Below are 14,631 nucleotides of genomic sequence, written 5' to 3' on the forward strand. Positions count from 1 at the left end.
AATAAAAGTCATGACAGAAGAGATGGATAAAAGGTGTTTTTTCACCAGTTCTTTATTAGGGCTTCAACAGGGATGTACAGTTAACAGCTGGGGAACAGGACAGACCTGCATTAACTGATGCCACTACAATTACGTTTCACTTCCACACATGCATATTCAGGACTTAGCAGGCGGTCAAGATTAGAAAAATCGCATATGGACTTTGCTCGCGACCTTGCCAGCTTCTTAGGAGTGTGTTTAATGGACTGAGGAGAGTATTATTCTTATTGTTAGGAGCTACAGATTATAGTTTAGTTTAAGGGCACACAGCTGGAGTGAAGTAAAGGAGGTATTGGCAACAGGAAAGGAGGGACTGAACAAAGTTCAGTTTGTTGTGCTACTAGCAGCAGTTACAGTAAGTGAGGTTTTGTAAACAGTGAACGGTAATAAGGCAGCTGGTAACTACAGACAGGAAGTGATGAAACAAGTCATGGCACAAAAATATACTGATGTGGGTCTGGCAGGGACATAACATGCAGGGCACGCATACAGATGACAGATGTCTGGGTAGCACACAAATCCAACAAAATTAACTATCAACATCACTTTAGGATGTGGGTGGAAGTACTTATTTACTGACCCATATTTTAACTCTGTGCCATGCAAATAGCCTACAACACAATAGGCCCTGGCCCTAATACAATACCAGACATTAGAAAGCTGAAGTCACAGGGAGCTGGTGAGTGTCAGAGGCACAGAGATATTTATGTACTCTGGTGAGGTGAACACTCTGATTAAAGCAAAATTTTCACAACTGGCTGAACAGGAGAGCAGTAAGGGGGAAGAAAGCCAGTCGCTGCATATCCGCTTCAAAGTGGTTCAGGTAGAGATACTTATTGCAGGATAGTAGTGGTAAAATGCAGGAACAACTTTTAAACTGATTTTTTTTCAGCACATAGGCTTTGCCCACGGCCATTTCCTCAGTTTCTGTTGTTGAAAGTTTCCACAGCTTAGGAAGACTCAGGACTATGAATCCATCTCCATCAGATGTACAAGAACACTTAAAGGAATAGTCTGACATTTTGGAAAGCACACTTATTCACTTTCTTCCTAAGAGTTGGATGAGAAGATTATAGCTACCACTCATATCTGTATGGCTCTACCGCCTAGCACAAAGACTGGAAAAAGGTGAAAAGCCAGCCTGGCTCTGTCAAAACGTAACAAAATCTGCCTCTAAAGCTCACTAATTAATGTGTTGTGTCTCATTTGTTTAATCCATACAAAAAAACTGACACTGTTTGACGGGCGGCTGTGACTAGTTGCTAGGCAACCAGCAGAGACTCCAGGAAATAAAACAGCAAATTGACATTTTTACACCTCGGTTTTGTACGGATTGATCAAACGAGATACAACGTGGTAATTAGTGAGCTTTAAAGGTGCTGGTAGGCAGATTTTGTAATAACGGAGCCGGCCTAGCTGTTTTCTAGCCCCATTTGTTGCTCAGCACTCCTTACATCACTTTGTGTAGTACAATGCAGTCAGTGGAAATATTGGATTTAAACACTGGATTGGCATTTTATTATTACAGGCAGACAGTCAACATCTGTGGGATTGCGAAAATATCTTTTAAGATATTATGTGTTTCTTTTTTTAGGTTTTCATACGTGACCAAATCACAGAGTAATGTACACAGTTCTGAGGTCACAGATGGGGCTAGCTGTTTCCAGTCTTTATGCTAAGCTAAGTTAGCCAGCTGCTGGCGGTAGCTTCATATTCACCATACACACATGTGTGGTATCAATCTTCTCATCTAACGTTCTGTGAGAAATCTAATTTCCCAAAATGTCAAACTTTTCCTTTGACAGAAAAAATGAATGGTAAGAGTGCATGGGAATTGTGTCAAACTCTGTCATTCATACACACGCTTACAGAATGTAAGGAGTGAGGCTGAAAGTTGCACAGTGGCATTCATCCAGTCACCTGCTAATCAAGCCCCTGTGATTGGCAGAGCAGTGCTTAAATCTCCACACACACAGAGCTTCAACCGGTGCTCTCTCTGTCCGTCATGCTCCCTCGCCTAGCCACTACTTTAAGAAGGAGTCAAGCTTTCGCTCGATGTTGGCGAAGGAGTCGTCACCCATGTAGTCGATCTGGCCCGCTTCCCAGCGCTGCTTCCGCTCTTCTGATGAAACCTTCTGGGGAGGAGGAGAAAAGGGCTCGGGTTGCTCTCTCACATCCTCATGAAGCTTACCCTGCGTGACAGACAGAGAGAGAGAATGAATGAATCACTAAATGGGACTGGAGCAATGCTTTATAAGGACAGGTTTCCCAACGTTCAGCCATGCTCGGCTGAACTTGCTCTTTTCTAACGTTAAGACACAATCAGTACATATAGGAGTTTCTTCAGAAGAGTAAAAGTACAAACAAGACATTTTGCAACACACTTAGCAGATAAGAGTTGAGTATTTGTTTTCAGATGATGAAAGCTGTTTATCTTACATGACATGAAGAAAAAGAAAGGCTTGGCTTCCCACAGTAGATGTACACTCAATAAGTCAATACCAATCGAAACATAATTACTCTAGTGAGTAGGGAGCACATTAAACAGAGAGTGCAAGATGAACTAGATCATTAAAGAATAATTTCAGACAAAAAATTCTCTGGTTTAATTAATAATGTGTTTCTGATTTGTTTTCTTTCACAAAAAAGTTCAATTACCTTGTTAAACATCCTTAACATTACTTATACTCCTCCTCCACTGAAAAATCCAGAATCTATAAATATGCAAATAATTTCCAAAAGTTTAACTCCTGGACACAAGATGTCTCACACTTCACTGAAAAGTCTATTCTCAGTGTATGTGCACTGGAGAATTCCACATCATATTCATGTAAAATTGCATATTAGACAACTGTGGCCAGTGCCAGTGCAAGACTTAAAAACTTACTCCACAAAGCCAGAATGCATGCCTGTATAAACTTGTTGGTGTGACACAAGATGACACAGCTTCAGACAATTGGGCAAAGCTGCAGGCAACTACTTCACTGCTGCCCTGTTACAACAGACAGCATGGCAACTTCCTGCTACTCTGAAGTGCTGAACACTTGTTGGAGGCCTGGCACCCTGCATGTTTCATTGACAACAGCAAGCTACTCATACAGCCTTAACACGACTGAGAGGGCTGGAACTACCAGCAGCAACAAACAACTTTTGGCAATAGATTGGTGCTGAGGAATGTGGAGCCAATCGACTTTCTCTTGTTACTGTGACAACTAAAACTAGCCAGCATTTTTATCTGGGGCATTAGAGGGCGTCAAAAACAAAAAAGCTTCGATATATGGCACTTTCACCACTTGGTAATCGCACACCATGATAGATTTACACATTTTAAATGCGTTCCAGAGAAAAGAGTTCACCTAGTAATGAGAGGTTTAGACACAGTCAGGACATAACGATTATGCAACAGGCTAAACACACAATCACACACATTCACAGCCATTGTCATTTAACTGAACACTCTTCTTTCACACTCAAACACCACGGGCGCTGACATACGTCCTCGCTCGCCTCTACGAAGCCGCTGTTGAAGGGCGTGTCCCCGTAGGCCTGCTGCAGCAAAGGCAGCACAGATTTGGCAAACAGCTGCCACCACATGAGCAGGTAGTCGGGGTGCAGCTGGCACAGGTCCGGGGACAGAGAGTGACCTTTGACCTCGCCGCTCTGAGCATCGTAGGAGTGGTTCCATGGCTTCACCTTGCCCAGGAAGTGCACCACCTTGGCGTCACGGCCGTACCTGTGAAAACACAGCAGGCAAAGATACCGTAAGACGACAAGACAGAGTGTGAGAGAATTCTAGCTTCAAAACCCCGGTTTACTACAACTTGGGTCTTACTTTCGTATGTTTGGCAGTCATAATATACTTATACTTTCGTGTTAATTTCACTAATCAAACTAAACACCATACTTGTGACCCATGCATGAGTATGCAAGAGTGCAGTAAGACTCGCAAATTTATCTGCAATTTGTGAGCGGCGATCATTTGTGAAACGGGATACTGCCACCATTTGCAATCTGCACGTAAGCAGTGCTTGCAGATCGCTGTTGTGAAACGAGGCCCAGGAACGCAGTGATGTCGCTACTACAATGTCCAATGGGGTAAGAAATCGGAGTGGTCTAATCTAACAGTTTAACCAGACTATCTAAACCACGCCATTTGGAGGTAAATCTGAAAGTGTGTGCGTCCATAATGTCTATTGCACAGGAAAACTGTGTGCACACAAGTACCCAAAGTATGGTCAATCTGAAGTCTGTCTGTAAACTGTGATTGATGTTTACAACCAACAGCTTGGGTACTAATTTTACCGTCCACCTCTGTTTTCTCTTCCAAATACATTTGGCTAACCTGAAGATTTGTTTAAAACCTGTATGATACTCTGCCTACTCGGTTTTTTGCCCCATCTGACTTCTTTTTAGTGATGTTGCCATCTTCCCAATTCACATTGTAATAACCCAGAATTGTCCTTTTAATACTTACTGAACCAAACTCCTCAACAGAAGATAAATAAAACAGACAGTATACAAGTGTAGCTACAGTAGTTCCTCTTTTTTGAGCCAGGTTTTTGGCAGGATGTGTTCTGTGCTTGCTCTAAGTTTCAGCATCTTCTTGTAATTCAACACTCACAGACACACATACAAATACACAACTTTTGAACTGCCCTTGGATAAGCTTTATGCCTCCTAACACCTTGAAGTTTCACAAGAAAAGCTACAGAATCCGGGTTTGAACATATGAAGAAACCCTGGATGCATTGATCGTATGTGTGTGTGTGTGTGTGTGTGTGTGTGTGTGTGTGTGTGTGTGTGTGTGTGTGTGTGTGTGTACTGACTGTTTGAAAGCTGGCAGGTAGGAGTAGATGGCGATACTGCTGAGGTTGTAGATGAAGGGAAGGTGTTTGGAAATATCTGCCGTCGCCCAGGTGCTAAAGAAACTGTTGAGAACCCCCTGATCTCCGCCTGCAGACATGGACAGACAAACACAAATACGCTCAGAATAATAGTTTTAGACATAATTTCTGGCTAAAGTAGAGCAAAGTGAGAGATAGCTAGGAGCTCTGGTTTGGCATTTTCAAATACATGCATTTACCATATCTGACTTCTCTGTTGAAATCCAGTCAGACACTGTACATACCTGAATGGTCAACATCACACACACATTCTGTACATTCCCACAGTCCTTTCTGACAAGTATAAATAGAAACTGAAAGGAAGTGTTGACAACGCTGTGAGAGGATGCTACGCACAGTGAATGACAACATATGGTGAAATCCATGCAGACACTCACAAACAGATGGCAGATGTATGTGGCACAGTGTTAACGGCAGACAAAGAGCAGGGCTGAAAAATGGACATCATATACTCTAGAATTAGTTTATTCTGTTCAGCCTGTCATCCCTGTCATCCCTGCACAGTTAGAGAGTTAAGTGGCAGTCCAAGTCCCTGTAACTTTAGTGTATGGATGCCAGTGCACCAGTACCTAGGGCTCTAGTAATGACCACAAAAGGCTGGCTTCAAAAACACTAAGACTGTATGGAATTTTATGGGAAAACACCCATACTTATACCCATACACCCATACCCACCCAACTTTTCATGCAAAATATCAATATTCTTAGCCACGAAATTTGGTCCACGCATTCATGTCCCCCTCAGGATGAATAATATCCCTTAACTGATCAGGTCAACATTTTTAATTTGTACAATAATTTTTTTTATGACCAAATACCTTAAAAACATCCCCATCAGTCTCAGCTGTACTTTGTCTTTAGTGCTAATTAGCAAATACTAGCATGCTAACACACTTAATTATAATGGTGAACATTTATACCAACTAAACATCAGCATGTTAGCATTGCCATTGTGAGCATGTTAGTATGCCTGTGGATTATAAACTAAGAACACATATCAGTCAAGACCGTAGTTTTCTCTTCATTTTTCTATGCTTAGTTTTCTAAATAACTGCTATATATCAGCATCTGTCTCCTTATACTTATACAAAACATTTAGGTGTTATTTTAGTTATTGCAGAATCAGTGACACCTTTTAAATCACTTATCAAAACATATCTTTTTTTAAAAAAGCTTTTAATTAATGCTAGCACGCCGTTTTATTTCCAACATGTCTTATCTGTTTTGTTATTATTATTATTGTTTTTATCTTATATTATTGTTGGGTATTTTATTCCATTTTATTTTTATAATATAATATTTAATTGTCTGATTTTATTTGCCTCATTGCAGTCCTGAAATGTTTTAATCCTGGTTCAACCATGTAAAGCACTTTGTACCTCTGTTTTGAAAAGTGCTGTACAAATAAAGTTTAAAGTTTATTTCCTCTTGTCTTTTCATATCATGTTCTCACTTCTAATGAGCCTTTGAGGGACAGAAGAAGAAAGAGATAAAAACACTCAGGTCTCACCGTCGAAGCTGCCGTTTTCACTGCAGAACGTGAGCAGCTTCTCATGCGTCTCATTGGACGGTCTGAAGACGAACACCCCGGAGTTGAAACAGTCTGGCCAACCAGGATCTGGCGCTGCAGATAGTTCCTCTCTCTCAAAGAGTTCATCTATATTTGACAGCACCTGAATATATTAAAATAAATGTCACTTACTTACTCAGATATATTGAGTTTCATTTATCAATATTTCCACAATTGTCATTTGCTGAAAAATGCAGAAGTCTGAGGCAAAAATTTTGTGGAAACATGCCTTTCAGGTGTTTAAACTCAATGCTATTTGTCATGCAGCTGAAATATTATACAAATGTATAACAGGTTCTCTTTTTATCTATCAAACAGAAAGTTCAAGAATTTATTTAATATTTAATTACAATGACAAATGCAGGTTTTGGAAGTCTTCATCCCTTTACTCTAGTAAAGCGCACTTTCTCTTCTGATTTTTCACAGAAGTCAGCAGATTAGATGAAAAAATTAATGAAACATTGACTGTTTCATGTTGTGGTCAAAGGACAATGAGTTGTAAGAGCAAAAACAAAACTACTTTTTAACTCTGAGGAGATTTTTCATTGCCACTGTGTTTTCTGCTGCTGTCAGGTTTTTTTTTCTTCTCACCAATGTGTCTGCGTCCATGAACACACACTTGCTATAGTGTGTGAGAGTCCAGCAGTGCAGTTTTGTGAATGTTACTCCCAGGTCCGGACGCTTCATCATGGACAGATGAGCCGCATCGCCCGAGTCCATAACGTCCACCACACGCACCTCGTCAAAAATGGAGCGCAGTGCATCTCTACAACACAAGACAGTATGACTTATGTCATTGTGTGTGTTGGATATAATTTGTGTCTGAATAATGGATAAAGAGTGATGCGATGTGTGTTACCTGCAAGGCTCTGCAACATGAGGTCCTACGAGTGCGACCAGTTTCCTGGTTGTGTTGTGGTTTCGTAACGACTGGCCGAGAACCATCGCTCCCTTGGCGTAGCTGTCGTTTGTGGCCAGCGTCACAAAAGCTTGGTCTGCTTGGAGAAACACACAAACACACACTCATCAGCCATATGACTGGTATGTTATCATATTAGTGTCATTACTTCATGTCTCTTTTGTCTTAAACCTTTTCAGTCCCAGGCCAAAAACTTGCACTTTTGTCCCACTTCTATTTATCTGCCTTTCAAAACCTCTTATTAGCTTAAAAATTGATGTATTGTATCAGAATAACCAGGGCTGTTTGAAAATGAAGAATCATTTGATGTGAATAACTGCTAACATCACTCATGATCCATTATTTATATGCAGAATTTAGATTCCCAAAGAAAGGTTCAGTTACAAAATGCATTTAATTATGATTCAAAAAGGTGTCAAATATGATAGGTTACTATTCTGCAATAAACTAAATATTTGTATAATCTGTGACTTTTTTGGTGAAACAGATTGCAACCATGGGCTCACAACAGCCTCATAGCTAATAAATAAAAGGCAAAAATTGATTAGGTGCAACAACATGCGTTTCACTCCAGTCAAACTGTGTCACTGACCTTTCATAGAGGTCAAAGACTAGACACTAGACACCTAGACTGTGAATAGTTTATAAAAGCATCATAACCAATAAATTACACAGTGAACTCTTTACAGCCTCTTCCCCCATTAAAGACAAGGGGAAACAGCCAAACTTTAATGCTCACATGTTGCCCAGATCGCCATAAGAACACGCAAGAAGGGGTTACAACCAAGCATGATAATTCATTTTGCTCACAAGGTCCAGGGCTATTGATATGTTGACTGACAGCGAGATACACCAATTGGTTCATGTGCAAGAACCAACTAAACAGTGGGCAGAACACCAGCAGGGTTGCAAGGGTTAATAAAAACTTTATTTATGAGAACTCCTGGTGTTTCCCCAACCCTCCTGCATACTTCTGTTGTTGTTAGGCTTATCTTCTGTGCTATAGCGTTACAGTAATGGATGACCTATTCATCATGCTGGTGATTATGATAGACAAATTGACAACAGTTGTGTAAATACACAATTGTGTCTGTTTTTATTACCTCAAAAGATGATATACTGTCTATACTGTCCAGCTTTTTTGACCATCTATATACTCCCTTGCTATTAAAGTGAGTAAACTTCCTCAGATAGAAATGGTAAAAAAAATAAACATTTTGTTTACTTTCCACCAGAAACTTGCTGCTTAAACCATTTGGTGCCTCTGTCTCTTAATTTCACATTAAACTACATTAAAATCAACTTTTCTCCACTATTCCTTCATAACAAACATGAACCAAACCCTCACATGCACTGTCCCGTCCTGGCTATACAGTATAAGCCACTGCACCAGTAGCAGTATGTCCAATTCATCTGCAGGCCTATTGTCTGAAGTTCAGTGTCTGATGAGTCCCCCCATGCATACATTAACAGCAGCAGGGGGCACACTGTTTTGCTGCTCGAGTGAAAGTAGGCCCAGAGCCAGCAGACAGCATTCATCAAGCTGAATGTGTATGTTGCAAGGGGCTTCTGGGAAACCTGAGAGGAGAGGCAGTGTCGTACAGTTGCTATGGTCTGTTTCAAGGAACTATAAAGTGACTGTCGAAAGAGTGAAAGGCCTGTCTCACCTACAAGGCTGCACAGGAAGCACATGTTGTGTTCCCTCAGCATTATCTGTGGCTACATATAACCACATGCCTCTGACAATTTGGCAAAATTATGAAGACGGATATTTGTGAATAACAATTCTGGTAAATCAGCTTAAAATGTTAGTCAGTGGCAAAAATGGTCTGGAGTGAGTGCAAAAATGTAATGGAATAAATTCATGAATAATCTGGTAAAATATACATTTATATATGTCAAATGTATTGTTGTATGCAAATATAATGCTTAGAACACGCATGTAAAGTGTCCATTAAGAACATTTAAGCTTTGTTTCCTGTATGTAATATGCTTGTGAAAATGTAGGCTAGTAATCTTTTTCTTTTGCATATGGTTACTTTTATCAATCCTTTATTATGGAGTAACTTTTCTAGTGATTATTTTTCTAGGGACCACATTAATAGTAACACTATAAAAATGTAACACTACTATGGGCCTTTTATAGTATTAAAAAACTTCCAAGGCCACACACTGTGGAGCACGTACGCACTGAGAAGCAACTAGTCAAGTTAATCAAAGAACCCACATTAACCCAGGAACTTAATAGCACCTTCTTTAAAAAATAAAAGCGTACATGAGCTTTGGAATAAAGTTTAATCAAAGAACTGGGGCAAGTTTTAGATATTTGGAGCACCTTCAAATTCTGACAGGCGTGTTTTTTTCAACAAGACCATAGCTGAGCTGTTACAGTTTCATGACATGTGATTTACCCTTTAGGGGCCCCTTGTGATCTCACCGTTTCTCTGTGTATGTATTAGTAATGGGGCTGCAACTAACTGTCATTTTCATTCACAATATATCTGTTGGTTATTTTCTCAATTAATCGTTTGGTCAAAAAATAGGTCTAGGAAATAGTGAAAAATGCCCATTACATTTTCCCAAAGCCCAAAGTGATGTCTTTAAATTGCTTCTTTTTCTCTGACCAACAGTCTATAACCTAATAATGCAGGTGTCACCTTAATAGGAATAGTTTGACATTTTAGGAAATATGCTTATTCTCGTTCTTGCCAAGAGTTAGATGAGAAAACCAATACCACCAATATGAAGCTACAGCCAGCAGCTGGTGTTCAGTCTTTGTGCTAAGCTAAGCTATTTACATGGAGAAATCATCAATTTTGGTAATGCAATGTGAGTAATTTCCACTTGCCCTTCTTTGTGACACCCAGACATGCAGTGTTACAATCTACACTTCCACTTTGACTTCACTCTGACTGTACTTTGGCTGTGTACAGATAAAAAAGTGACACCACTGACAAGTTTATTTCTCAACTATGAAATGTTCCACTATCTTTGTGAATTTAATAACCACATTTGAGGGATCTTTATCAAAAACATTTACTTAATTTAATGTGTTCATTGTCAGATTTTTTAAACTCTCAAATATTGATAACAGTATTGGTTGGGCTATACTCAAAACTGTTAAGAGTAGAGCAAAGTGCAGTCTAAGACAAAACGACAAAATCATTTCCAAATATGACTTTTCAGGAAAATCTTGCATTTTCTTTCTCGTCAGAATTATCCTTCTCTTACATTTTGGCATTTTGTTACTCAACACTAGTTGCATCAAAAACGGTTTGACTTTGAAAATTGTAACCGGATGTGCTCTTTTTGTGTATCGACAGCTTTACTCTGGTCCAAACCGCTGCAGCAGCTCATCATATCAAACACATCACATCCCTTCAAATGGACACAGCAATAACTGCCCTATTGATTAAAACTCATTACCTCATCTCTGTCCATATGCGAACAGCGTTGAATGTTGCAGCTAGTGTTTTCTGCAGCGCTTAATAAAATCGCGATATTTATGGAGAACAGGGCAGTTTGCGCAGCCCCGGTCCGGTCCGGAGTGGCCGTGTTCCAGTGTCAGTGTGGCGGCTGCGTGTGTCGTCGGTGCCCGGTTGTGACTTACCTGACATGGTGCGATGAAGAAAGTCCTCCCGGGGCGCGGGGGTCGTGATTGGGCAGACGGAGGGTTTACACTGCGAAGGGCAGAGCTTCAGCAGCTGGGAGCAGTCCAACACAGGAATTAAGCCCCACATTTTCCGGGTCATGTGACCAGTGACAGCTGACACGCCCCCCTGCGTTTTCTCTCTCTAGTTCCAGTATCACTTGATCATTTGTGATGGGCAAAATCACACTTGTGAAACCACAGAAGTTTACGGTAACAATACCACAGTGTAAAAATACAACTAAATGTAATGCATTTAAAATTATTAGCATCAAAATATACTTAAAGTACCGAAAGTAAAAGGAGGCTACTCATTATGCAGAATGGCCCATTTCAGAATAACATAATATATTATTGGATTATAATTATTGATGCATTAATGTGTAAGTATCACTTTAATGTTGCAGCTGGTAAAGGTCGGGCTAATTTTTACTACTTTAGATAGGCTGTCACAGCCTGTCATGTCCTCACCAGCCTGTAATCACCCACACCTGCTCCTAATTACACTCCTGCCCTCAATCAGCCCGAATCACACCCAATATAAAACCACTCCACTCTCCTCACTCAGTGTCCGACCTTGTTTGTGTTTAGGGCTCCATGCATCAGACTACACAAGTGTCTATTGTATCAGTTCTCAGCTATTTTCCCCTGTTTCCAGTACTTTCCCCTGTTTTCCTGTGTGTCTCCAGTCTCCAGTCTTCTGTGGCTTCACCAGACCTCCAGTGACTTCCCTACACCCGTTTCCCCTATCCTATCCCTCTAACTTCAGGCTGTCATCAAATAAAACATAGGCCTACTGCTGGTTAGTTTAATCTATAAAAATGTGTCATCATTTATTTGTTGTTGTTATATTTAATCTATAGTTATATTTATCTAAATCTGCAAAGTAACTAGTAGGCCCAACTATAGCTGTCAGATTAATGGAAGAAAAAGAGCACTACTTTCCCTCTGAAAGTGGAGTGGTAGTATAAAGTAGCATAAAATTGAAACACTTCAATTCACTCAAATGTGTAGGCTATTTAAGGCTATTTATATTTACATATAAAGCTACCGCCCTGAAAGTTTCCCCTTGAGTATTTGTAAACAAGTGTAAGTTATAGGCTGAAAGCCCTGAAACTAATGAAAAACAAGAAAGTACATGTATGTATGAAAATTCCAAAAGTTGAGTCCTTTATTTGGCTCTTTACTGCAGAATTGCACTGAATTCAGAAAAACAGTACATTTACTCATGTACTGTACAGTTGTGAGGTACTTGTAACTTGAATATTTTAATTTTCTGCTGCTTTATAGTTCAACTCCACTACATATTTAGTTTGACATCTAAAGTTACTTTGCAGATTAAGACATTTAAAATGATAGATTATTAAAGTATTACAATGTATATACACTATAACAATGACAGGGGCCATTCTACCCTTCTTCCACCACTGGATACAAGGGAGTGAATGTTTCCCTGTTTTGACCCAACCTATCAGCTACACAATAAAACACATTCACTGAGAATAACTTGCTTCAGTTTAGGAAGCGTATGGCAACATGTCACTATACTTCACTAAACTGGTCTACTTGTCTAAGAAAAACAGAAAGATCCTGTGTACTCCATCATCTTGAGTCAGCGCTGCCTCTGAGTGGTCATGACTAAACATTACACCACAACCAAACATGGACATGCAGGTGGGTGTAGGGATAGATCACACCTGGCTATCACTACATTAAATATAAATAAGTAAAGATTAAAGTGTGTAATGCAAAAAAAAGCTGTCTGAATGCAATACCCACATGCTAATATGTTGCACTGAAAGAGTTATGAGTCACTGTAATCATTCTCATCTCCATACCAGCTGTGAAGAGATCCCATTGTAGGGTGACTGCTCTGTTAGAAATCAAATCAAATAAAGTGGGTATCTTCCAAAGTTACAGTCTTTTTAGTACAAACTTCTTCTGTTTCCTTAGACAGTGTTTCCTTGCTGAGCTGCAGTGCAGGGACGATTGATCTTAAATGATCAAACTCATCCCCTTCCCCAGAAGTTTGAGGTGAGTCTCAGGGGCAGAGTATTGCCAAGTAAGGTCAAGACCACGTTGATCAAAGATCAAAGCAATCCTTCGTTCTTGCTGCTGTCACAGCGTCTAACATTCAAACTGCTGACACTGTTGTACTGTTTGTAAATCATCTCACGGTGCGCTCTATTACTGTTCTTTTTATGAATTGTCTTTACTCTTTTACTTTATGTATTTTTGTTCTGTTACCGTTTTGTACTGTTTTCACCCCTGTATGCACCAAATACATTTCCTCTTTTGTATAATAAAGTTAAATGTGAATTTGAATTAAATACTCACAGAAATAGGGAATTTCATACTAAAAATATATTTGGGTTGAACCTTAAAATGCTTTTTTGCACAGAACAAGTACCGTGGATTTTCTCCCCAAACTCTCACATTGAAGTTGCACTATAAGAGATCTCTTTACAGGCAGAAGGAGGAATGACTCATAACTCATTCAATGTACACATGTGAGAATTGTATTAAGATAGACTTGAAAACATTTGATCCTGTCCTTTAAAACCTAGTTAAAGCTTGGTTTAGCTTAGTCTCAGGCTCATTTGGACTCTTGACTCAGGCTTGACTGTGGTCAGTCTTGGACTCAGGACAACACCTTGTCTCTATTTATGTGTATTAGGGCTGGAAAATAATCCAGTTTATCAACTTTCAGTGAAATCATATGGTGATTAAATGATCATATTGTGTTATTTTTTCACACAATTCTGTTGTCCAAATTACGGACTCCAAGCAAATTGCTTTAAAAATGACATATGACAAAGTTATTGAAGGGATCATTTTACAGGCAGTATGAACAGTAGGATTGATTATAGCACCCAATAACACTTTAAATGTGTGCATGTGAGTATAGTTTAAGTATAAGACAGACTTCAAAAGATGTGAACTTATTCTTAAGGCACTAGAGATTATGACAAATGGATTCAGAAGAGTTCTCCATAAACCAAGGGCTCCTAAAGAGTGTTGGTCTTGACTCTTAGGGCTTCTTCCTCATGTGTTTCTCAAATTTAGTCATTGAACATCTGGATTTCCTTCTCCCTTTATTTTGTTATTGTAAATTGTTAAGGTTCAACTGAAAACCAACCTGTGAAACAGAAGTATGATGCATGACCCTTTAAATTAAAGGCCTTTAACTCCAATAATAATACTTATATCAATATTTTATTTTAGTAGTGGTTGTAGCAACATTTGTCTATACCAGTAATATTTTTAGGTTATAAGCTCATAAAGGTAATTAATTTGAGTGTCACAATAAGCTCAATGATCAAAAGAGTAGAAATACCTGCACTGAGAAAACTTTGTATAGAAATTCAGACTATTTAGGCTCTTTTAAAATCTATTTGTGTGCATGTATGCTTGTGTGTGTGCTGTATGTGGTTTTCACTCTATCCGCCTTCCTGTGCATGTGCTCTAAGGTGCCTGTGAATAATGCAGGAGGCTTATGAGAAAGTCTTTGGCCGGCTGTTACACTTTTACATCAACTGATCCTGGCTCAG

General features: G+C 39.5%; 1 protein-coding gene across 4 annotated transcripts; it reads right to left on the reverse strand.

The window, feature by feature from the left end:
* Positions 1-23: 23 nt before the first annotated feature.
* Positions 24-11,198, reverse strand: gyg1a (glycogenin 1a). 4 transcript variants are annotated; one of them, XM_044223914.1, is made up of 7 exons: positions 11,042-11,198; positions 7,372-7,507; positions 7,104-7,278; positions 6,453-6,615; positions 4,866-4,992; positions 3,535-3,772; positions 24-2,231 (listed from the first exon to the last, which is right to left on the reverse strand). In XM_044223914.1, exons 1-7 carry the CDS (start codon positions 11,181-11,183, stop codon positions 2,064-2,066), a joined length of 1,149 nt encoding a protein of 382 aa, XP_044079849.1. In that variant the 5' UTR covers positions 11,184-11,198; the 3' UTR covers positions 24-2,063. The 4 variants fall into 4 exon arrangements, with proteins under 4 accessions (XP_044079849.1, XP_044079848.1, XP_044079851.1 ...); XM_044223913.1 differs by having other exon boundaries at positions 7,372-7,510; XM_044223916.1 differs by lacking the exon at positions 11,042-11,198 and adding an exon at positions 10,858-11,015 and having other exon boundaries at positions 7,372-7,510.
* Between the last annotated feature and the right edge of the window lie 3,433 nt (positions 11,199-14,631).

This window comes from Siniperca chuatsi, linkage group LG15 (assembly GCF_020085105.1).
Source record: "Siniperca chuatsi isolate FFG_IHB_CAS linkage group LG15, ASM2008510v1, whole genome shotgun sequence".
In the NCBI taxonomy this organism is placed as follows: Eukaryota; Metazoa; Chordata; class Actinopteri; order Centrarchiformes; family Sinipercidae; genus Siniperca; species Siniperca chuatsi.